At 24.6% G+C, this 27,534-nt stretch overlaps 2 protein-coding genes across 6 annotated transcripts; both read right to left on the bottom strand.

Moving 5' to 3' along the window:
* Positions 1–3,651: 3,651 nt before the first annotated feature.
* On the bottom strand, positions 3,652–16,736 carry LOC112604267 (low choriolytic enzyme-like). Its single transcript, XM_025353229.1, has 5 exons — positions 16,341–16,736; positions 9,587–9,718; positions 8,194–8,541; positions 5,769–5,902; positions 3,652–3,853 (listed from the first exon to the last, which is right to left on the bottom strand). Exons 1-5 carry the CDS (start codon positions 16,492–16,494, stop codon positions 3,704–3,706), a joined length of 918 nt encoding a protein of 305 aa, XP_025209014.1. The 5' UTR covers positions 16,495–16,736; the 3' UTR covers positions 3,652–3,703.
* A 5,907-nt stretch (positions 16,737–22,643) lies between these two features.
* LOC112604112 (U11/U12 small nuclear ribonucleoprotein 48 kDa protein-like) lies at positions 22,644–27,112 on the bottom strand. 5 transcript variants are annotated; one of them, XM_025352985.1, is made up of 7 exons: positions 26,971–27,112; positions 26,473–26,634; positions 25,500–25,665; positions 24,342–24,401; positions 23,719–23,863; positions 23,510–23,645; positions 22,644–23,453 (listed from the first exon to the last, which is right to left on the bottom strand). In XM_025352985.1, exons 2-7 carry the CDS (start codon positions 26,608–26,610, stop codon positions 22,671–22,673), a joined length of 1,428 nt encoding a protein of 475 aa, XP_025208770.1. In that variant the 5' UTR covers positions 26,611–26,634; positions 26,971–27,112; the 3' UTR covers positions 22,644–22,670. The 5 variants fall into 5 exon arrangements, with proteins under 5 accessions (XP_025208770.1, XP_025208773.1, XP_025208769.1 ...); XM_025352988.1 differs by having other exon boundaries at positions 26,998–27,107; XM_025352984.1 differs by lacking the exon at positions 26,971–27,112 and adding an exon at positions 26,701–26,940.
* Positions 27,113–27,534: the final 422 nt, after the last annotated feature.

Genomic DNA, 27,534 nt, shown 5'->3' with positions numbered 1-27,534 from the left:
ATATAAATAATATAATATTATTAAAACTATATCTTCCAAGATAAATAATAAGTTATGTCTATTAATATACCTACTGATTTTAATATTAATAGATTAGATTATTATACTATTATCGTATGTAATGTTTTATCTGCTTCGTACTTAAGGGATTCGATAATTTTAATGAGTTTTAATGAACCATCATTACAGCTAGTACACGCATATTATATAAAGTTACTATGTAATCATAAGTATACGTTAAAATAGAAATATTAATATTATCAAAAATTATTAGTTTATCCTCTATCTTATTTATTCTACAATTAAGTTATATTACTTAATTTTTGTTTTGTATTTTTATATCTTCATTTTTATTTTCCATAAATATTTAATATCTTGTAACTACATTTAAATTCAATGTTTCAACTGTCAAAATTAATTGTACCTGATACTTAATAATAATAGGAAAATACATTTATTATTGTTATAAGATTTTATCTCAGGTCTCATTAGTTATAAAAAATTTCGTTAAAGTAATAAAAATTCTTGTACAGAAAACTCTAGCTAGTACCTTAAGATTTAATAATTAAATAGTTAATTTTAAGGCAGTTCAAAAACTATTCAAAAGTCGGATAAATTTATAGGTTTTAAAACAATCGATATCTATTATAGAGTATTTCTTTTTTAGTTGTAACTAATTTGAGTAATGATAATACAATAAAAAAATAATACATAAGTATTTTAAGTATTAATTGGACAAAGGAAACAATTTTTGGAATAAGAATATTATATATAATTTATACAGATAAATGCACTAATAAATTAATATAATGAAGGGAAAAAGTGTAAGAAATATATAAATTTGAGTTACATTATTAAGAAGCCGCACATTAGCGACACTTAAAATAAATAAATTATTAAGATTAAAAACAAATTAAATGAAACTCGTATAGAAATTGAAGTAGTAGTGTAGTTTGAATAATTTTTCTAGCTGATCATGTATTTTTAACAAGTGTATGGCTTTTTGGAAAAATTTTACACCTAAATTGTACGTAAAATCTCTAATAAAAAAATAAATACTCTTAATCTTTTTCACTAACAACTCACGCATTATATACCATATTATACTTGATATAATTAAACATAAAAATGTAATATGATTAAAAGCTTTTAACCAAAGTAAATATTGTTGACTTAAAAATGCTAAATTATGGTATTTTCATGATAGTAAACTATAATTATTATTTCTTATACCTAATATTTTAAGAAAATCAAATAACTTATAGCTTATAACATAATTTATGCAAAAATCACAAATTGTATCTAATACTCTGTCATATTAATCATTTTTATTTGAATTTAAGTAATCATATTTACTCTTGTGTCTTTATTATCTTCCTATTTGATGGTTTTTAATTTATTTTTATCCATCCTCTCTATCATACTTTGCACAAAAATATAATATTATTATTTATTATGAATAATGATACAATATTTTAATTTATTTATTAGGTTATCCCGTAATATTGTTCATTTAAAATATTACTATTGGCTTTTTAATTCATTAACACTTCCACCATATGTAATTACTATAATTATAATTCAGATGTTTATATTCAGAATATATGATTAATTTGTATCAAACATTAATGGTTAATGACACTCTTAAACATAGAATAGCCGATAGAATGTACAACCGGAAGTTAATTATTTGTTTATTTATCGTTATTATTATTTTTTTGTATAGCTATGAAAGAATAGTTTATTGTAATAGTTGTTTTAATTTTATCATTGAACTGCATAAACACTTTGACCTTGATATATAAATTATTATTATTATATAGGCAATGGTACCCAGAAATAATAACAATTATTTCAATTACTTTAAATGTCAAAAAGTAATAATACAAAATATAACAAACAACGGTAAATAAGAACATATAGAAATGTCAAAATATGGTATTTTTTTTTCGTTTAATACAGTATTATACCGTATAGAACTTTGTTGTACCTTAAATTATTGGAAATTCAACAAGTTATAAAACTATTTTTAATCATGAAATATGAATCATTTTAAAAATAATAAATTGAAAAATGGCTAAAAGGTCAGAAAGTATTAAAAAAATACATAATATAAGAATTATTTTAGACCAAATTCAACAAATTAATATTTAGTTATGCTATCAATTATGATGTACTGTGTACCATAATTTCAAATAATTAGTGACTAGAAATGATTTAAATTTAAAATACTTTTATTACAATTAATATTTCATAATAAATTATATTATTAAAATATCAAATAAATTGTCTTAATATCTTTATAAATAAATTAGGATTTAATCGAGCTACCTTATTTTTTGTCAATCGACATATACATTTACCTACTAACTTTTTTGTTCCACATTTTTTACTTCTTGTAAAAAGTACTTATATTTAATATCAGAAAAATAGTAAAAATGTATTTTATTTTAAAAAAAGTTTAAATAGATAAAGATATTAAAATATCTGTTTTTATATTAAATTTTTAAATATAAATAATTCGAAAACCATAATTAATATTTACATACTAATTCATTGTATCTACATTTACAATATTAAAATAGTACAAATTTAAAATAATTTCTTTCACATGAATACTAAATAAACATGTTACAATTATAAATAATAAAAATATTATTTATGATTATAATAACTAAAAATAACACCTTATTTTGTTTTTATACTGTATGTATAAAATAATTTAATACTTTATGTTTAATAGTTCAATACCTACCTTGTATAATACAGTTTTTATCCCTGTATAATACAACTTCACATCTTTATAGGTACATATATAGCCATATAGGTCCACTGTAGCCTGTATTCAACATATTTTAACCTCCCTGTGTCATTTCAGATATCTTTCTGGTTTCTATCATCAACGACACCAACCTACTTCTGAGCACTACGTAATAATATCATATAGACAACTATATTATATATTTTCTCTTGTATTATCGATTTATTTCTATAATACATATAAATATCAAGTAATAACATATAATTATATTTGTCTAAGTACATTGTACATGGATATTAATTCATCTTTCGCCGTATACTTCAACAATTTATAAGTAGCTATGCGCTAATACCTATACAATAAAATTATTCCAGCTTTACGTTGAAATGACCAATAATATAATAATATGTTCAGTTTGTAGAATTGTAGTTATAAAGTAAATTGATAAATTCATTGATCATTAATGATTATTCAGAATAGTCCAGATTGTAAACATTTATATATTATATTATTGTTGAATTGCATGCTACTAGACGATCGAAAATACGATTTTTTTATGGATATAATTAAAATTAAGCAAAAACTATTAAAATGTAATAAATTGCTATTTTTAAAACTTTCATGCGTATAATATTATAATTCTATCACTAATGCTTGAGTTTTAAATACCGAGTAATAGTAGTTAAGTAGCAATATTATTATAAGTTATATTGTAAAATAATTGTCTCTCGTCTATTTAATTAAAACTATATACTATACAATATTTAAATTAAAGTCTTAGGATTTTATTACAGCTTAAAGTTCGTTTAAATAATCATCATACAATTAATAAAAACATAAACTTCAAATAATTTTAAAATTATTACTTATTTAATTTAATATTGTGCAAAAAAAAAATAAGCCATAATACATTCGTGCCAATAATTATAATATATTTTTGAACTAAAAAATACGATATGCGCCGCCTCGGTAGTCACCTGCATTAGTATAGGGTGTTGCAGCGGCACCATCACAATTGTACATCGCGTTGACTTTTCGCAAGTCATTGACTGTAGCTCCGGCTCTCTGTCCCAAACTCATACTTGGTTCATGCTTGGAAAAAAAAAGTAATTTGCTATAGCACATTCCACTTATAGGTACTATATAAAAATAAATATTTCATAGTTCAATGACAGCAACAACACCACCTACTACTATACACTAAAATGCCTAGTATTTCAGTCCGCGTAATATCATTAGTTACACTATAAGTCTATAACTATATAATATAAATAATATGTAATAATAAATATTGTATAAATACCATTTGTTATTGATGAATATGTTATTACTACATTTGAAAATATGACTAAAATCTAAACGAATTGAATATAAAAATAGTATTTGTCAATCTTTTTCGAATAAAATCTGTATTATCATTTAAGCTTTTTGTTCTAATTGAAACAGATGGTATAATATAGAATTTTGTAAAAAAAAATGTTTATTAAATTGTTAAAACTTAATAAAATAAAATATTTGATTTCAAAAATTTTAAAATTTTTCATAACAACTAAATATATTATAGATATGAAAGTAAGTCTCAGTTATAAATTTACTTGTGGCATTTTTGCTTTTTTAATACTTTGTGTTAAATTTTAAAATTGACTTAGACTTAAATCTAATTATAGAACTCATTTAGTATATTTCCCGAGAACAGCAACACAAAATTATTAGTTTTTTTTTTTTTTTTTTAATTAATGAAAATAAACTTCTGTCGCAATTTAGTAAATACACACGACAGCTAGCTATGTGCAATCCGATTTAAGTGCTAGATAATTTAATTTTAGAATTAAATATTACCTAAAGGATAATCCTTTATTTAAATTAATTTGTTATAAAAATTCTATAAAATCAACGAGTTTATTTGAATAATATTAACATAAAATTTACTTGGTTAAATAAAAAAGGGTATTATAATTTTAAAGTAATTTACGAAATTTAATAAACTGAATTATTTTTATAAAAAAATTTTAGGTACGTACTTAAGATTTTAAATTAATAAATCTATATGTAACTTCATGACTCGGTTAAATATTATTGAAAACCCGTCAAGAAAATTTATTCAAGACTTGAAACATTCATTAAATTAAATACTTTACAATTATAAAAAATTATTGTTAGTAATAATACTGATAACATTAAATAAGTTTTTGAATTTATATTTATGTATATTTTTAATAATGATAAATATTTCACTATGAAATTCCTACATATTTTAACAAAAAAATATGAAAAGAACACGATATAACTTTATAAAAAATGCTGGTATAATTTCCGCTGGATAGAACTTAAACTTAACAGCATATATTTACTTAACATTTGTAAATATATTATAGTCTCTGCCAAAAATTTAAAATATTTGAAAAGTGTTTTGTAACTGTTTTTATATTAAATACAATTTGTAATTTTAATTTCAAAACTTCAAAAAAATAAAATAAAAGTTTTTCTAACTAAAATTTAAAAAAAATTGTTTAATTATTATTGCAATATGAATACGTATTCATATGATTAAAATTATACATAATATAACGTGATATAAATTATTCAAACACAATAGTTAACAGAGTTTCGTTAAAATTAGATAGATTTGTCATTGCTTTCAAATACAATATAATATTTAAATTTAACACAATAGTTTCACTAGGGGATAACAACACGATGCGGTACGAGATAAGTGCCAAAATTAGTCATAGCATCCTGTCCGTAAATTGATTATGTTATGGTAAATATATTCGCCCTATTAAAACTGTATGCTAACACTCTTATTAAGTTCCATTATTTTTAACTACAATCATTAAATGCTTCTAAAAACATTAAATGTTTAAGTTAGTGTGTTAAGAAACAATCATTTCAAATGTTGTAGTAATAGTTAATTTTTTTTTTTTTTTGATAAAATTCTAATGAAAAATCGAATATTTTTCATACAAAATACCTATTCAATATAATAAATATTTACACTTTAACTCACCTTAGCTACAATGGTTTCTTTACCATTTTTTGAAAAAGCATAACGAGGGTAATGCATTACACTAGTATAATCATAAGGTAGTCCAAAAGTAGTTGTAAGATTATCTGGCACTTTGTTAAAGTCTGGCCAATATGCTAAAAACAAAAACATGATAAACCACATAGGCTAAATACCGCTAGTTGTGTATATTTAAAAAATAAATCGTTATTAAATAAGTTATAAAATAAGGTAGGTAAGTGTTCATTGGATATTAAATAATAAATAATGAATACTGTACTGTCTAAAATTTTATTTTAATTTATAAAGAATTTTATAGAACATTTTTAGAGCTTAGATACCTACAAAAAAAAATGTTTTTAGAAATTTTTAACTACAATATAGTTTGTAATTTTTTGTGATTTTGAAAAATTCCGACAAAATTCTAACTTCAAATGGATACAAAAAAATTGTACCTATTTATTTTTAATATTTTTATACAGATATAAAGATATAAAGAATATACTTTGTGGGATCTTGTTTTAAACTTTTAATTGACATCAAACTAATATACTAAAAAAATGTAATTTCTTATGTCTATAAATAACTAAAATATAATTGAAATAATTTGAAAATTTTATTGTAAATAGAAAACAAATATAATGAGCGTTTTGTGAAAATATCAAGTATCTACGGTTTTTGTTTCTAAATTACATAAAAAAACAAAATTAATTTTTGTTTAAAAATTCCCGTTTTCCTTTGATTTTTGTTTGTTTTTCCCAATTATAAAAATAAGTGCTGGGAATTTTTAAATTTTACTTCTTTCAAGTAAAAACTAGATCCAATTTTAAATCCAAAATTACCGCTATTTTTGAAAACCTAAGCATTTTATCAAAACTTATTGTGTACTCATTACAAAAATAAACAATACACAAAATAAAATCAATACGTTCATCGCTCTACTCAGAATCTAAAATTATATATCATAATATTTTACAGTATAAACTAAGTATTCGTAACTGATTGTAATTATTTGCATTACAGTTTATGTAGATACTCATAGATACTATTTCTATAAATAACTACAGAGTCTCATAACTCAAAGGTTTTGTATTTACCGACAAACTACAAAAAAAAAATAGTATATTATACAGCGCAAACTACAGACGAAGTATTATTTTATACAAATATTATTAAAACCTATCTATATAAAACATACTATTATATATATTCTTCTACTTTAACTACGACGGATGTTTGCATACCGATATATTATATTTGAATGCTTGGGGTTGACTGACTTTTCGGACTTTTGAAAATGAAAAATTAAATAAAAGGGACAATTTGTTTAGTTATAAGTTATAACTAATAGGTATCTGTACTAGAACTTTACGTATAGCCTGGTCCTTTATAAAGAGTATTGGATTTTAATTAAATATTAGATTAGTTTTGAATCGTCCGAAACCACGGTAAATAGTAATAATAATATATTAATCAAGTATTACTGTTGTTTTAATTAAAACTGTTTTTAATGATGTATAATATATATATAACTCGTACATTTAATAAAGGGATGTAGAGTACATAACCATTTGAAACTCATCTCTGACATACATTTTCGTTTTGTAATATAATATTATATACTGAAAGTTCAAATGATGTTTTTCAAATGGACCGTTCCCCACTCAACGAAAAATATCCTGGCTACGGGCCTACAATGATATCGTATTACACATCGTATTACTACACATTCCTCGTATATATATAAATTTAAAATACACACAGAACCCTATTAAATATATCATGTTGTAATGCAATATAAACTCTATATAATATTGTATAATAGGTACACAAAATGATAGCTCAAATACCATTATACCTACCCTTTAAAATTATTGTGTATATATATTATATAAGTAATTGGTATATTATTCATAATCACAATATCTATACAAAGCATTCGTAGTTTTTGACACCCAGCAGCCACTGCCAAGCGGATTACGAAAATTATCACTTTAACGTGTTCAGCCAGAGGTGTGCACAGGAATTTTCAAAGATGAGGAAGTGGTGTTTAAAATAATGTTGGTAGTGAAAATTATTTATCGGCAAATCATATTTTCAATAGAAATAAAATACGAAGAATATTATAATAATTAATAAGTAATAAAAAATATTATGTAATATATATTTTAGTTTATAATTATCTGCTTTATATAATTAATACATTTTAAGGACAAATTTAAGTTTCTAAGGTTTCATAGATACATTGGGAAGATTCAAAGTTTCAAACCTCATTAGTCCCGTACCTGTGCACACCTATGAGCTTAATTGCTAATATATAATAAAATCTTTTAACTTTTTTGATTTTTAAAAATCCGTTGTAAACATTGTTAAAAAAAAAATGTAAAAATAATAATCGATTGAAAAACAATAATTTTAAAATAAATACCCTTGTCAATGTTTTCCCAATAAATGATCACCGCATTGTCACGGTCGGCACGGGCCTGTTCGTGAAGCAGCCCTGCCACGTGCAGGAGTTCGTGTTGCACCGTGCCTTGGTAAGAGATACATGACGGTGCCTCTAAGTTCATGGTGTGCGGGCCACCCATTTCCCGGTGGTATCCTATCATGGCGTTACAGCCTCTGTTCCGCTCACGACCTATATGCACATACTCTGAGTGCCCGACGTCTTTCAGCAGCTGCGTCGCGTTCCCACCATTCTTGTCGACAAATCTCAAGCATGTCTTCGACTCAATCACGTCCATGGCCATCCGGATCTTGGACCGTTCGTCTTGTGCTGCATCAGTGATAGAACACGCAAAAAAAAATCGTAAAGAAAACTATTTTAAAAATAAACCCTCGATCACTCACAATTGTGCCATTTGGACAATATCTGCGGTAAATTAGAGTTGGTGTTTGATGTGGAGACACCAATCGATTTATCAATATCTATATAAGTTAATTCGCTAAAACACTTAATCAATATCAAAAATGTTCGTCCTTTTATAACTTTTTCCCACCTATTCAAGTGTCAAACGTTTCAGATAGCATTCTCACTCGACGATCAATCACATTAATATATCCACTCTATGTACAATTTACACCAAAAATATTAGAGTTAGAGTTCAGTTCTCGCACATACTCAACATAAATTAGCATCTGTCTCTTACCTAAACATTAAAAAGCACATAATATATTGTACAAAAAATTCGCGGAAGTTATGAGTAATTCGATATTTAAAATATTAATTACCTTTAAATAAATTACAATGTCTTTTTCAATATTTTGATTTAAGTTAAAAAATGATTGAAACTATTAATGTTATTATGACGTGACTCATATCAATACAGAAATAGTTTTCAAAAACTTAATTTAAAAAATATTAATTTTGATGAAGATAAAAACACTCTGCGAGGCACTCTACAGCTTAAATACATATTATATATTATAGATATAATATATATCATATACGTAATCTAATAATTAAAATCGAAGTTCTCACTTCTCAGCAATCGTAGTAAAGTATATAATTAAATTTTTAAAATTAAGCTTTAATACTATAAATATTAAATAACGTTAAATTCAAAAGACGAATAGTACATTCGCATTACAATGGGATTATTAAAGGTCCCATTTTTACTAAAACCTAAAAGCTTTTAGAGTAATTTATACTTACTTGTATAAACCAAAAGAAAAAAAAGTACATGCTTGGAACAAAAAATATACTGTACTTAAAATAGTATTCCTATTTTTATTTCATTGATAAACCGATTTTGAGCATCAACGTACAAAATATTCAATGTTTATTTTTTTTTTTTTTTTTTATCATTTAATTTACTTACTAAAATTATAATGGATTGTATAAGGAATTATCGCCTTGGGCCATTTATAGTAATCTGACATAATAGCATTCCTTGAAATTGGCAGTATTATGTCTCCTTGGTATAACTGCGATCTCAATTCTGGATACATATCTGTTAACATAAATAAGACATATACATACAACAGTATGTCCCAAAAAAACCCGTATCTCCATGGAAAATCAAGATATTTAAACTCAGTTTTTTTACAGTACTAAGTATGGAAATTCTAATTGAATGGCATAAAATTCAATATTTTTTTTTAAATTCTAAAACTATCAAAAAAATTTTTTATATATTTAACAATTATACATTTTTAAGATAGCCGTTTTGTTGAACATATTTTTTAAAACTGTTCAAAAAAAAATATTAAAATTGAATAAAAATTGACCAAGTTAGAATAAGTTATTTTTCTAAATAATTATAATAAAAAAAATCAATTATTTTACATTTCAATAATAAAATATCTATTTTAGCATGATAATACTTTTACATACCTAATTAAAGTTTTGATTTGAATAGAAATGAAAATAATTGTGTCTTATCGTTTTCTGAACAACGAAACTGGTTACCTATTTTTAAGTATTTTAGTTATTATGAAGTGAACCTAAATTTACAAAATTCAATATAATCTTACAGTTATAATTAATACGATTTATAATAATAATATCTACGCATATCGCAATTTTGTAAATTATAATTAAAATTATTATCTTGTGTTCTTTCTTTATAGCGATTACTGCTATTAGTGTCATACTACGGTACGTACTGTGTTTTTAGCTATAACTTTTTATTTCTTACTTATTTTGTTCAATATTTAAAATGACTCATATATTCTCAGTACATGAGTACATCGACACGGTGAAATGTTACCTACTTCCGAAACAATTAAAGTCATAGACAAGCTGCTTATAGTTATGGAATTAAGTATCCTGATCGTAAAAACCCATCGTATAATGGATCAAATAGATCTCAGACAAATGTTGATAAAATTATCAACATTCTTGGAAGTGTAGTTATAGCTCCAAAATTATCCGTACGTCATAGGTGCATGGAGGTTAGAGTAAGCAAATCATCCATTCATAGAATATTCAAAAAAATTTAAAATAAAGGCATAGGTATAAAATAAAATTTGTTCAACAGTTTCATGCAGTTGATGAAGAAAGACGTTTACAATTTTGTGAATAGGCGTTATCTGGTACATAGAATTATTTAAGACCCACTATTTATAGATAAATTAGTTTTTATCGATATAACTATTTTTATCAGAAATGAATAAACAAGTAGACACTGGACGTATCATTGATCTGACAAAAACTCACGTGAGTCCATAGAATTGTATGCCCAAAATAAAATATAGTAAAATTAAATGTTTGGAGTGAAATTTGGAATAGACAGATTAATAAACCCTTTTTTATTCAAGGAAATTTAACGGAGAAAAGTATAGAGATTTATTAGAAGAACGTGTGTGGCTAATAATTTCTCAACTAATTAATAAAAATAGAATAGAGCCTATTTTTATCCAAGACAGTGCAACAGCGCATAATTCCAATATTGTAAGAGGTTGGCTCGACGAGCACTTCCCGGGAAGATGGATAGAAACAAAGGGTCCAGTGCTTTGGTCACCAAGGTCTCCCGACTTAACACCAATGGACTTTTTTTTATGAGGTTATTTGAAAAAATATTGTGTACCCGTCGTGTTTATTGCCTGATCACTGTCACAAAATTGAATAAAATATTCAAAAGATCTTACCTGAAACATTAGAAAATATTAAAAACGCTTAGGTCCAAAAACTTTAACTCTGTGTTGCAAATAATGGAGGTCACTTCGAACATTTAAAAAAAAAATGTAATGAATTATTTTCGTTACATAAAGTAATAAAATTTTGTTTTTACTATTAACAATCAAGGTTAAAAATATTATCTGAATTTTAATTTTAATTTTTCCTAAAAGCTCTACTAATAATTAGATATTTACAGATTGCCATAAAAAAAATCATCGTTCCAATCGAGATTGATTAAATCGTGCAATTAGTGTTTTTCTAGGTAACATAACTATTATTATAATTATTCAAAAACATTAATTGATCTAACTTAGTCAATTTTTATTCAATTTTAATGTTTTTTTTTTTTTTAACTGTTTTATAAAGTATGTTCAACAAAATAGCTACCTTAAAAATTTAAAATTCTTAAATTCATAAAAAAATGTTTTGATAATTTTTGAATTTAAAAAAAAAAATTAAATTTTATGCCATTCAATCAAAATTTCCATACTTAGTGCTGTAAAAAAAAAACCTTGTTTAAATATATTGATTTTCCGTAGAGATATTAAGGGTGATGCAATACTTTTGGGACGTAATTTATACATGGAATCCACAAAATACTTTTATTCTATTTTAACTGTATTTAACACATGGTGGGTTGATGGATAAAAAATGATAAGATTAGTTATATTATAATAGTATACTTGAGCGTTCAAAAATATATCATTTTTATAAAAATACTTTAGCACCAATAACAATCGTTTTACCTTCATACAAGACTCAAATGAATACAATTCTTACCTAATATATTGTTTTATAGCTATAAGACTTTCAACTTCCGGTATCAAACTTTTTATAAATTTTTTTGTTTAGCATCATGACTTACCTTGAGTGATTTATATGATATTATTACTACATTTGAAAACATAACTAATATCTATTTGATTTAATTATTAGAGGCGACAAAAAAAAATGTTCAAATACCCTATAGTTTTTATACCACTTGATAAAACTCGAATGTAATTTTTATATAATTGTACAATTTTCTTTACTAACGTTCAGTCAGTGGACTAGTATTATTCAATAAATTCATGATAAGTGTATACCTTTTTTTGTTTTTTCGATCTGCATATCTGTTATACTTGCCATTTTTAGGAGTATTTTATACGTTTTAAGATCTAATAAAATGGCACGCACTTTACATCTGCTATCTCTTTTAAACACATTTATATCTAACAAAAACTGTTATTTTATTATATCCAAACAACATAAATACGATCTATACAAACTATCATAATACCGAGTATACTACAAGAAAATATTAATCCAATATCCTACTACATAAGATTTTTGAACAATTTGTAAATAACTAAACATAATATACATATGTCAATGATGTAACTAGCGAATCGTGAAAATATTAACCACGTGTATATTCATAAATCATAACTCAGAACCATATGTGTAAACTTGATTGTATAGAAATGAGAATAAAAATATTAATACGCGATGTTGATGAGTATTATACTAAGTAATTCATGACGAATAAAAAAAAATTAACAAATATCATCTATTGAATATTTTATTCTTGGTGCACTCGTATACGTTTTTATTGATATTACGTGGAATAGGTGTATCAGAAAAAATGATCTCTATATAATGTAATAACCATAACACATTTTAAATAAAATGATTTTTTTACTTCAAAATGTAGATTTAATCCATAATATATTATATATTTATATATTATGCGTGCATTTCAAAGTATATTTGATTGCTATAATATGATGTATCTGGGTGCGACGTGGGAGCCCATCTATCATTTATTATAATGTTCAATTTACTTCAGTCATTGCTATGCATACGCCATGTTTAAAACGGCTTCTATTGAATCTAGATATTTGCGATCGCAGCCATGTAAAAGTATTGTTCAAATGACAGTTCTATCTGCTGTTGACACTTAGTAAGGGCTCTGTACATACTTCATACACAATAAATACACAAACATAAAATATGTATATCATATATACCAATACATGTGATTTTTCATACTTTGACTTTCCAAATTCCAAGAACAAATTAAGTACGACAATGGGTCCTGTTTTCTAACTTTTTGAATGTACAAACATGTCTGGGACATGTCTGGGAAAAAAAGATCCATCAGCCCTAACAAGTCTTGTAAAATATATAGCTTTTGAACATATTTACACAATACACGACTAATTAATTTCGTTTTGTTCATCTAAATTATGCCTTAATTGTGTTTATGGAGAAAAATGCAAATAACTATACGTATGATATAGATACCCGATATAATAAAATTATGAATAACAACGACAGACAATTATTATCAAAAAATTACAATAACTTACAATAAGTGGAGTTTTACAATTTCATGGAATTCATTCTCTTGAAATATTTAATTAAAATGAAAAATAAAAATTACTTTATATCTGGTGTTCTAATAATTATATACTTTGAACAACAAGAAAACATTTTTTAAAGTACATATTTATTATATGGAACAAAACAAGGATAAATTGTTGGTATGATATACAAAAATGTGTTTATACAATCCTAATTCATAACATCACAATACATTTTAAAATATTAATGGTTTATAATATGCCCTGATATTATTAAATATTGTATTGTTATTTAATAGTTAATTTAGTTTAATTATTACTTTAAGTTATAATATATTTACAAAATTATAGCAGTATTATTAGTAATTAGCTATAATTATTAATATGACTAATTATGCTAATAAAGCTATAAACGTACATTTTACATTACATGAAACTATAGACCTGCATAGGACCGGCGAACTATCGATAAAATCTCTGTAGAACGCTCAAATTAAAAATCGGTTATTAATGATTTGGTCATAATTTAATTGTTTTATAATTATAAATTAGAACAAACATTCGTAGAAAATAGAATTAAATAAAATTATTAAATCGTACAAAGGCTGTAGATGTAATCAAAAATTAGAAATCCTTAAAACTCGGTATATCTTACCTAACCTATGCTGATTGCAATGCATTCAAAATATCTATTTATGCAAATTGCAAACCTTCATACTATCATTACACTCGAAAAGCACATTAACGAAAAAAAATGACCCAATAAATAAGTGATAATTAATTAGTGATAAAATTATGAACTTATAAATTATACCCATTATTATTACAAGCCATTTTTTTTTTTTTTTTTGATTATTTAAAAACTAATAAATTTATTGTAATAAAACCATTATGAATTAATAACGAAAATCTTTGAAAATATATGCCTCTATGATTTTAATATAAAATTATATCTTTATTTCATTATATTTTTCAGATAAGCAACAAATAAATGTATCCAAAGCCGTTTAAATATTATATGGCTAAAAGCTAACAAACTAAGGGGATTTTTGGTTAGACTTAATGGTACCATGTTGTTGCGCAAACATTTCATAAATTTAACGACTCATTAAAATTTAATAGACCAATCATGAATTCATGAGTCACTATTTGATGTGTGAGAGAATCTGTTAAATATTTAAGGAACTATTAAACTCTAATGGACATCTGTGAACCCCGGCATATGCAATAATATGATTGTAAAGATAAAAATGAATTTTGTTTTTATCCTCTAATAAATATAAAATAATAAATAATGTCCACTTTTATCTGTTAATATTATAGCTCAAAGCTTACGTCATTCTTAAACTTGTATTTCATTTTTAAAAGCAAATTACAGTTATAATAACAATCTTAATTAACATAAATATTAAATAAACGGTTTGAGAAATTTTTGATCAATTTTTTATTATAGAATCGACCTATAAATCTTAAATAGTTTTGGATAAACTAATATTTTTTGTAACCATTTTAAATTACTAAATAAAAGTTATTTTAAATAGATGTGCACTGACATAAGAAAGAGGAATTTCAATACAAAAATAATTTAAATAATATTAAACCTTTATATTTTACCCAAAATACGGTTAAATGTTTTAAAATACGTTTTCCGTCCGTCATTTTTCTCTATAAAGATTATCGTGAAAATTCAAAATGATACCACTTATTGTACTACCCATTGAAAATGACACTCTCAATATCTAAAATATTTCAAACTTAGGACACTCAAATGCTCAATCATACTAAAATAATGTCTCATAAACATAAAAAAAAATATATATAAATATTATACTAAATAAATGTATGTATTATATTTGGTTGCAATTTTGTACATGTAATATTTTTATACTAACTACTCGAAGTATTTATTAAATTTAACAAATTTATGTAAAAATTGTATTTATATATTACTTGCTTTATTTATTTTATAAAAAATAAAAACCTCTATCCCATGCACATAAAGATAATATAAAACACTTAAGTTCTCCTCTTCTATCTAACGCTATCTTGCTTTTACCCTTCAACGCTATTGCTGGTCTACGTTATTATAATTCTATATGACATTCCTTTTAGTTGTCTCTATACATCCAACGTTCTTTAATTCCGCCGACTTTGTGTTATAATAAATTGTTATTTCATGTTGTCTTATTTTTATTAAATTGCAATTATTTTTCTAAAACTTTTTATATTCGTCGATGTTAAGGATTATATTATAGTGTTTCAATGAAAAACTCTTAAAAAGTGAATACATACGATGATAAAAAAAGTATTATTTAACGTGAAAGGAAAATGTCCTACGTAAATTCACGCGTATCATAGTTGTAATAAAATATGATACGCACACTAATTGTCAAACTTCAATAAACGTAATTTACACCTGCGGAAGTGTCGGTTAACACTTACGATAACATTATATCTTCATTTTTTACGAAGAGAACAATTTTATGCAGTATAATATAACTGCAAGATATTTTTTCGTCGCTAAGCATCCCTACCGATGGGGAGTGTGATGATGTGATGATGATAACAGCAATTATAAATATATCGCATAATCTTAAGTGGTCTTACCCGGAGTGAAATGAGAAGGCAGTTTCGAATCTTCTTTGAACCTCTCCATGAGCGTGCTGAGGAAATGCTGTCCGTCCTGCAAACCGGCCGCGGAACACAGCAAAATCCTCGCGACCGCACATACGTATATACAATAAAGCGCGGCGTCCGTCATCTCCGCGACGCTTTTTTTATTGCAAAACTATTTCGCCAACCTGATATTAATCGTATTAAATTACCAATATCAATCTTATTCGTATATATTTCAAGATTATTAATATCGAGCGCGTAATACGTTCGACGCGGCTCAAGACTCTGCGGGCTTCAACTCACTCGGCGTAAATAATAACAATACAATTACACAATTTTAATAATCAAATAAATTATACAATAGCACTGCGACAGTTACGCGTACGAGTGCTGGGCAACTAGCGCCTTAGAAGTCGGGCCCCAAGTCCTATATATAGGCGCCAGATAGGTATCGGGCGCGAAAAGTATACCGCAAACACGTTTTATAATAACAACAATACAATCGGTTTTTGATTTTTTCGGCGTATAATATTATACGGCCGTGTGTACGCGAGTGCATTTCCCCGTGTATTTTGCACGGACTATGTGCGTGGGCGAATTATCTAATAATTTCTCCCCATTTCCGTTTCGTCTTGTTTTGTTTTTCCCATACATTATTCGATAGTACTTTATTCCATGCCGATATACTTCATATTATAATATTATAAAAATAAGCATATACATGTAAACTCGACGACAAGCGCTAATAGGGCCCATTATTCATATATCCGTTTCGCCGTCGTCGACGAGGAGGCGCATCACCCTACTGCACGCTGAATTAATTATTATGTAATAAGTATAATATACAGGATGATTCACCAAGCTCCCCATTTTTTACCTTTAATAATAAATTTATTCAAATTCTAATTTTTGGAATTTTTAAATATACTTGTTAAAAGACTATGTTTTAAATTATTTATACTATTTCAGGAGTGTCTTGTGGTGATGCAAACTTAATTTTTTCCAATAAATTGTTAATTAAACAGCTTTTTTGAAATATTACTTGATTTATCAAAATCGACAGTTGGACGAGTAATTTCTGATTTATTAAAATGTGTATAAAACTTAGGATAGGTAATAGATTGATTTAACAAAAAAATAAAAATGAATTATATTAATACCTACTGCCTACCTATTGAATATAGTATTTACTATATACTCGAAAATATTTACAAATCACACAATGTTGATACAGTTGGTAAATTAATTTTTACTAATAAAATGTTCAAATTTTTATAGCCTCCATATCTTCCAAAGCTATTATTCTTAGTACCTACACAAATTAAAGAACTCAAAAACCATCCATTTGAATTTTGCATATCTGATTAACAATAATTTACTAGAAAAGAATTGATTCTCATTAAAGAAATGACATCTCCACAAAATACTCCCAGTTTAAATATTTGAAAATATAGTCCTTAATAATTTCAAAAATTAGAATCAAATAAATACATTATTTAAGTAAAAATGGAGCTGAGCATGCTTAGTGAATTACTCTGTATATATATGCATGTGTTTAACCATTATGTACATAATATAGACATCATCTCGGGTGTTTATAATTTTTTACTACACATAATAATATTAACTGTATGTGTAATACCGATAAAATATAATAATGTGCAGTGCACGGCAATTAGCACGTTTCGTGGTTGACTTTCTTTCTTCGTTTCGCTTTTCAATAAATTATTATTTATTATATTACTCTTACGAAGTGATCAAATTAAATAGCTAACAAAATTCCTAGTCAAATCTTGTGTATTTTCTTATACTATGAGTATGTATAGTTAAAAGTGTTGTTTTATCATACATAAACTACTGCGCACGTCTTTACTATTTTTTATTGAAGTAATATTTTAATTTTTCTCGTGAGAATAGAAGCGTATGTATTGTCAACTTTAATTACACGTAATCAGAAGTAGAACATTTTTCTATGCACATTTCAATATATAGATACTTATAAATGTATAATATTAAATACATTTTTATTATTATTAGTAAGCATTTAAAATTAGACAGATTTTATATATAAGTACAAAAATAACAAAAACGTCAGCAAGAGGAATATACCCAATTAAAATTTTGATTCGCATCGGTACAACATTAAAATTCCAAAGCTGACAAAATTGCAGTGGAATATATTTATAAAATCAGTTTAAACTATATAAAAATGATTTGTTTAAAACGCCGGAATTTGACAAGGAAAATGAATGTAGTTACTTAAATGGAGCACTCTGTGTATTCACGTACAGTACAGGTGGCACGGTGAAAATCACGCGTACAATTGTCGTCGTGGTCGTCTCCGATGAATAATAATATATACCTATACCTACCGACACAATTGATAAGAGCGCCCGTATTCTGTATATTTCCACTCTATTGATTTATATTGTGCTATAGTGAAACAATGTATATTATTGCGGTAGTTCAATAAAAATCAAAGAAGTGCTACAATAAACTGTTTATTTTTTTCATTGAGTTTTTTACTTTGAATATTCCAAAAAAAAAAATCATATCTATGTATAATGGCGCTGAAATTTCTGTAACACGACGTTGATTGAAAAAAGACTGTTAATATACCTATGCATGTCCATATCGTAGAGCGTAAGACGCATCCACAAGAAATACGAGTGTATTTCATATTACAATATTGTAGACTGTAGTATAAATTCTACACGGTCAGTGGTCACATTTCACATTTACCGATCCCGACCCTTCGCGGTTACATTATTCACATTCACACATATTTTGTCCGTACTGTGAGTGTCTTATCGATAATAATTAAAATGTCACCTCTAAAATATATATGTACTATGAAAATCCAAAATAACTAATAGCTACTAATATATTGACATTATACTAATAAAATGTTACAGATTGTGCGGATCTATACTATACTTTTAATGCTCATGACCTAATTATGTACAATAATAAAAAAGCAAATAAATAGATCTTTATTCTTTAAATTATTTATAACCAGTTTTTCATTAATCATTATTATAAAATATTATCTTAATCGACTTGTTGTTGTTATCGAAGTGTGAAAATTAAGATTGAATTTTAAATAATGTTATTCTATTTATGCAACCGTCATAAACATATATGTCCAAACAACCGAAATTGAATATTGCCGTACCTAGTCTGTTATTTTTATATTATGAAGTATACAGGCTGATCCAACCTACCTAATAATTGACGGAATTGACTAAGTCTTTCGATATAAAGCGGGAGTATATATGTATGTATATTAAATATTTTTGGTCAATAATAATTTATATGTTTTAAACACGTCAACTATTGATGAATTTAAGTAATAATAATTTAACTATTCGAGACATAATGGTGGCATGACAATTGAGGGAAAACAGCCACGGTCTAAACTCTGAACATTGATGAGTTTTTATTTTTAACACCATTTTAATTTTCACCTATCTTAAATTGTAAATATGATAAGTACAAATGCATGTAGAAACAAAGTAGCCTATCTGGAAATAAAAATGTTCCAGATGGCCCGGGCTGTACATATTATTATAAGTCCAACACAAGTCTGGTCAAGTAAGTCGGTATACTGTTTTTCATTATCATTGTTTAAAATCCATGTTCTGTTCCCATCACCATTAGTAAATACGATAACGTTTTTCACCATAAAATATTATACTATAAATTCCAAATGCTATATTCAAAATAATACTCTTTATAAGTATTTATCTTAAAAAAATTAATTTTGTAACGGTCCGCTAAATTAATTTATGTAATAATTATGTATTAATTAATGGTAGATATAAATTACACACATTCTAAGCCACTAAGGACAACTATAAATGACCGGCTACGGTCAAGCCAGTGAACATATTTATATGATATTGGTTTTTTTTTTTTTAGATTCTATGTATGTCTCATGCTATGACAAAGTAATCACAAAAAATTTAGGCAAGTAGATAACTGCTGTTTTATTTTTTGAGCTTATATATCGTTCTACTGTACAAATAAGTTTCGAGTGTAGTATGACGAATCACGACAGCTCGATGTCGATAGAAATCACTTTAATGGATGTGTTGAACTTGAATTAAATTCGTCTTTTTATTAAGCTAGAGTTATATTCTTTGTTATTTATTACATTATTTATATATAATTATTACAGTAATGTGTAGATATTTATGCTATATTACATTTATTAATGTTGTTAACTTTTCAGTTATCACTACGTGATTATGTTTATTGATATAGCTATTAAAATAATTTATTTTACTTTAAGTATTATAGTAAATTGTTACAATTTTTCCGAAAAAATTGTATTCATTATATCAATAGTATTTAATGATTATAAAAATATATTTTTATGCTAACTTAATATCAACTTATTATTACACAAAATTTAATAAAACCTTTCTGTAAATACCACAAAATAGTAAAAATAAATTTATAGTAGGTATTTATAAATAAATAGCATTTTAAAATTAATCTAAAATTTTAATGCATTTAGTGAAATTCATAATAATATAAAACATATAAGTATAAAAGTTTAAGTTCCCACGAATAATTTTTTATGTTACGATAAAATATTAAAATAATAAAATTAAAATATCGCTATTTACCGTTCAAATAAATAATTTCGTCCAAATTAGGACTTTAAATACATTTTAAAAAAAAATGTTCGTATATATTTTTAATATTTTTATATACATATAACTATACAAGAATAACTTTTGTAAAATCTCGTATTAAATGTTTAAGAATTTTAATCCAATAAATAAGTACGTCATTATCGACATTTGTAGAAAAAAAAACTAAAAAAATTGAAAATTACTTATGTCTATATGTATTTCAAACTTAGTCCAGATATTTTGAAAAAAAATTATTTCAGTAGGATATAATTAAATTGAATATGTTTTATTACTTCCAATTTTCACCTCCTAATGCACATATTAATTTTTATGAATAATGAGATACCCGAAAAAGGAACCCTCGACGACGGTATAGCTAAATTGCCTACCTAGAACGCCGTGTTATCATAATTTTAGTATGAAATTTGTTTGATATTAAGTAGCAAATTCAATACAATATTATTGAAAAATTCAACAATAAATATATATTTTTTATTTTCTTATAAAATAAATTTTATAAGAAATAAAAATATTTTCTTTTACCTGAGAACTTAATTGAATTTTGTTTTCTTCAAACAAACAATGTTGATTTTAATCAATATCAAAAATATTTCTTAATTAAGTTAAAAGTTTAAACACAAAAGGCAAATTAGTCATTTGATTAACCATCAATGAATCAATTAAATTAACTATTACTTATACAATATTTGTGTTATTTAATTTTTTTAAAATATGAAACTAATTTTTAATACAAATATGTTTCATATACCATAGTATAAATCAGTGTAAAAACAAAAATAGATAATAATGTGTACTTATGTTTCCTTAAGGAATTAATTTACTAAGATACAAAATTTTAACATAATAAAATGTTCCAATTAATCTAATTCACTCTTTAAAAATATCTCTATTAGCAATAACCTATGAAAATACAATATTTATAAATATTTATAAATTGTAAATATATAATAAGTGACCATTGTTTAGATTTATTCATATATTTTTTCCTCTTTAGATTACTATACATGTATTATTAGTCCTTAATAGTTACATAGTTATGTAAAATTTGCTTATATTATACTTAAATTTACCATAATATGTTGAATTCTAATTCTGTGTGAAAATTAATATTTTTCAGTCACACTTTACAATTTACATTATCAAACACAATAGATTAATACCTGAATGCTCCCAAAAAAATAAAATGTAAACCATTGCATTTTGAACACAAAGACAATTTTGTTTAAATTGTACATTCAGACATCTAGTTTTTATATTTTAAGCAAAGGAAAACTAAGAATAGTTGCTGTATATAAAATAATATATTTGCATTATACTATTACAATTTTCATTTAGAAAAATTTAACTAAAAAAATATAATACACAACACTAATACAGTACAATATTATTGATTATTCATTTACAAAACAATAAATCTTTGAGTTCAAAAAGTTTTAATTCAAAATTGCAAGGTGAAATTACAATTTTTAAAAAGACATGTTTTTATTGTATTTAAATAACAATTTTTTTTTTTTTTAATTGTTATCATTAAACCAAATTAAATAAACGATTTAACGTTCAATCGACAAAAAATTTTTAATGTCTGTTAAACTTTCAAATCCAAAAATATTTAACTTTAAAAATTAACCATTTATAGTTGAGATAGATAATATGATTATCATTTAATATTTTTACAGACTTCAACATTTTTTTTATTCTTATGAGATCTTCTAGGACTTTTAGAACGACTTTTTTTACTTTTATGCTTTTTTTTCTTTTTATAAGTATTACTTGACTTAAGTTGTATTGAAGAGTCTTTTTCATTTACTAACTTATTATAATCTGTAAAACTCCTAGAACATTTAACCTTTTCAAGTTCTTTTGACTTAGATCTTTTTTTATGCTTCTTAGATCTCTTGTGTGTATTTTCAATAGATATTGATCGACTTCTGTGCCTTCTAGACTTACTTTCTTTTGATCTAATTTTATGTTTTTTAGATGTTTTATGTTTACTTTCTACATAATCACGTTCTTTGGATTTAGAACGAATTTTAGGTCTTTTAGAATTGGTTTCTTTACATAATGAACGAGACCTAGATCTCCAAGATCTTTTTAATTTTAATTGACCAGTAGATGTTTTTCTTTCTCTTGATATAGATCTATCTTTTCTTGATCTTTTAAAACCAGTTTTATCTTTATAATGAATTTTAGATGTAGAAACTTCTTGATATGAACTCTTTCTCTTCTTTTCATAATACTTAAGTAATTTAGATTCCTCTGTCTTAATATTAAGCCAGCGAGTGTATGGATTACCATTATATTTTCGATTACCTTCATACTTATACATAATACGAGCATTTTTTGCAGTTTCTGTAATGGTATTTGAAGTTGGAACACTCGTCAATTTATCTTCTGAATGAGACAAATTATTTGTTAATCCTTCAATTACTTCTCTTAAAACCTAAATAATCAAAAAAACTAATTGTAATACTAATAACTTAGATATATTTAACTTACTTCTTTATAAGATTTTCTATCAACGTGAACTCTTTTCCCTCGATAAGCAACTCTTCTACGTTTTAAGTCTCTTTGTTCTTGCAAAAGCTCAAGCTCAGTTTTAGGTTTATCACCAGTTTTATTGAAAATATCCAAACTAAAATTAACATGAATAATAATTAATTTAAAAATAATTGAAAAATAATTTATGTATTTTATTTGAAAATTACTCTATATCATTTTTTATATCCTTGTAATTAGACAGTCTGGTGACATTTACAGCACTATCATATAATACTCTCCTCTCATCAGGAGTAAAATCACAAACATAGCGTTCTATACTTTGGGAAACTTCTCTAGGTTCAAGGTTTATATCTAAAATAAAAGTATAATATTTTTTTTTTTTTTAATGATTTTGTAGTAGACATGTAAATTATATTTACAACAAAAATAAACATTAACAAAAAATAACTAATAAATAAATATTCTTTATAAGAGGTTCATTTACCTCAATATAAAAGGATGTATAATAATTTTCTTCAATCAAGATATAAATCCAAATTTTTTGTCAAATTTAAAAAAAAAAAGAACAAATATTTAAAAACAATTGAAATTAGAAGGTAAAATTATTTGTAATTAGAGTAATGATAAAACATTACAATAATTATAATTATCAAGTAGAATGGTTAAAAAGGATATGTTTTTTTTTTTGTAATGTATAATGAAATATTGTAAAATATCTTGTACCAAACACTCTTTTATCATATCTGAAAAAGATTCATTAGCTATAATAAAAATGATTTTGTTGATGTACTCAATAAATAATATTAATATATTTTCCATTTTTACTAACTTAAAGTTGAATTTGATTCGTCGTAGGCAGTTTTCAAAATATGCATTTGAGTAATTTTATCTGTAACAAATTACAATAAGAATTTTCTTTATTAGACATAACAAAATAAAATAATCAAATAATCACTCCTTGAATCATAAAAATAATATTGTTGAATTCATTGCATAGATGAATGTTATAATTTAAAAATAAAAAATTCAATGGAACCATGTGAAAAAAGTACTATTTTTTCACATTTCAAGTAGATGATATGAAGTACAAAAATTTTTAAATTTATCACAAAAAGTACAAATATAATGTACATTTGCTTTTAAGATGTAAATTTATAACTAAAGACCGGATTTTTTTGCAGCTAAAATCTAAAAAATATGCAATTAAAATGTTAAAATGTGCAAAAACGTTCAAAAACAAAATTTTCATTATAGATACTTCAAATTTTAATAAGTAATAACTAATAACTGACTTTACAATATTTGATTAAAATTTATAATCATGTACATTTCCAAGTTTTTTTCTTTAAAATTATATCTTCTGTCACTTAATATATGTTTTGGCATTGTTTGTAGCAGTTTATAATAGCAGGATATTCTTTTAAATCCACATCATTTCCATTTATTGGATTGTTGTACAGTTTTAAAATATTGTATCTGGGATTTTTATCAAATACTGATTTGAATTTTTTATATAGTATTTGTCCCTTTTCATTTTCAATTGTCTTAAGTCCATCTCTTACTGTTTCAACTACATTTATTTGATAATTTAAAGTTGAATTTACTTTGTATTATATTGTTATATATATATATATATATAATTATATTGTTAGATATAAAAGTCTAATACTTTGTATAACAACATAATATAGCACCGATAAAAATAATACAAAAATACAAATATATTTATACAAAAGTACATTTTTATAAAAAAAAAACTCAAAACGTGCAATTTTGTGCAAAACCCCAAAAACATGCAATTTTGTGCTACATAAAACTTTCTTTAAATTAATCTACAACATTTGATTTGGATTTGTAGCTTGTTTCTATTGAATTTAGAACACGCCATAAAAAGATGCAATTGTACGGGAATCCGGTCTTTATAACAATATAAATTAGTGTAATCATTGAGTAAATATTAAAAAACAAAAATTATAGATAAACATACCAATTGTTACAGTCTGAGCTGGAGGTGTTGACAAATTATAAGAAGGATAAAATGAATGAGATGAATCATATCCATTTTTTTTCAATATACATTTTTGACAATGAACCTCGAGTTTGGATGGCGACATTCTGTGTTCACTATTTAATGGACACTTTACAAAATTATTCTGAAAGCAAATTAAGCAACTATTAATAAAGTAAGTACACAAAAATTTATACCTGAGTAAAATAAATTAATCTGAAAGTAAAATTTGATATTTTGTACATTTGTAAAACAGTCACACAACACATGTGGACATAATTATAAGCATGCACAAGAAAGGTGACATATGTGTTAGGGCGCTACACACACATTTGTAATTAAGGCTCTAAAATTTCAATCCCAAAACAAGGACCCTTTATTTAATAATATTTCTTAAATAAACTATAATTTTTTCTAAAATTTGTTGTAGATTCTAAAATATTTTAAATTTACATAGAAAAACTAATTATGATAAACAACTAGATGTAATTAAAAAAAGTACAAATCATAAATAAAAAATGAAACTATTATGGAAATTGGTAATAAATTAAAAAAATATATATAAAGGACCCAAAAATATTATAGACACTCCTAAAATTTAAGTCTGCACATGCTTAATAAAATAAAACAATAAACTTATCATTATTTCTTATTTATATTTTGAGATCTAAAAGTATTTTTCCAATTTCTAGGTTGGAGAAAAAATTTAGAAAACACTTTTCTAAAATAATCTTTTCCTTATTATTAGTAACTAATATACTCTAACTTTTAAGTACTAACACAAATATTAATTACTCATTAAGTATTTGAAAAAAAAAAACTTCATAATAAGCAATAAAATGGTTGGAACTTTATAATTTACTTTTCAAGCGAATTCTATACAATATTATAATAAGCAATTACTATTCATCAAAATTAGAGATCAATAATTAGTGAAGTAATGAATATTTACTTTTATTGGTGTTTTATCCAATGTCCACCCAATATTTTCGACAAAACATTTTAGCGTATTTTTAGTGTCATTAATATAGTTTTCAAATTGTTTCAATGTCTCTTTTCTGCTAAGTAATTCTTCCATTGATAGCTCCATTTTCACTCTTTCTAACAGTTACACCTAATTAACATAACACAAAATTTGACTTAATATATAATATACGATAATAATATTATTAAGATTTACTTATAGTACTTTTATTAATTTAGTAACTGGTAGTTACATTTGTCAGAAGTTACGAGTAGGTACTTAAACAAAATATACTTGGATTTAACTTTTTGATAGTTTATAAAAATCAATTACATTAATTCAAAAAAATTAATAATAATAGTAAGACTATTAAATGTTTAATTTGTCAAATAAGTTAATTCCTCAGTTGTCGCCCAACGCAAAATAATATTATTACTACTATAGTTGTAACACTAATAAGTAATAACTATAAATTATAATACTAACAAAAATATTAACTATTAAGATACACACTATCCATGGTTTAAGATTTCATAAACATGACACTACTATAAATATAAAAGTTACTACAGTACTAAACTAAAACTATTTAGTCAGTAGTCACATCCAACACATCACAACTTGATAAAACATAAGAATTATCAACTAAATTATAATCACAGGAAAAGGCACGAAGCATTCAGAGCACAGACCGCAAACTATTTAATGAACAAAACATGGTAAGTGGTAAATGGTAGTATTTCTAGCGCCCATGTTATCAATATTAACACTGCATACTATCACAATCCTAGTTTACGGGTATAAATGTATAATTAAATATTAATATCGTTTTGAATTTTTGATTGTAAGTGTAACATTTGTAACTACGAAGTATGGACTTCTGATTATTACTATTTTATTTATCTAAGAAATAAAATGGTACGTTAAACTCTGTATTCCTTTTTCCTTCTTTTTATTTTTCTTATTTGTATTAAAACGCTAGGAAATGTGTAATTTATAATATTTATGATAAAAATACCCAATGAAAAATCATTTTATTCATAAATAATA

Source organism: Melanaphis sacchari, unplaced genomic scaffold (genome assembly GCF_002803265.2).
Source record: "Melanaphis sacchari strain LSU unplaced genomic scaffold, SCAv2.0 Contig11_pilon_pilon, whole genome shotgun sequence".
NCBI classification, from domain to species: Eukaryota; Metazoa; Arthropoda; class Insecta; order Hemiptera; family Aphididae; genus Melanaphis; species Melanaphis sacchari.
The sequence above is the reverse complement of the archived record's forward strand: the minus strand, read 5'-3'. Positions and strand labels throughout refer to the sequence as shown.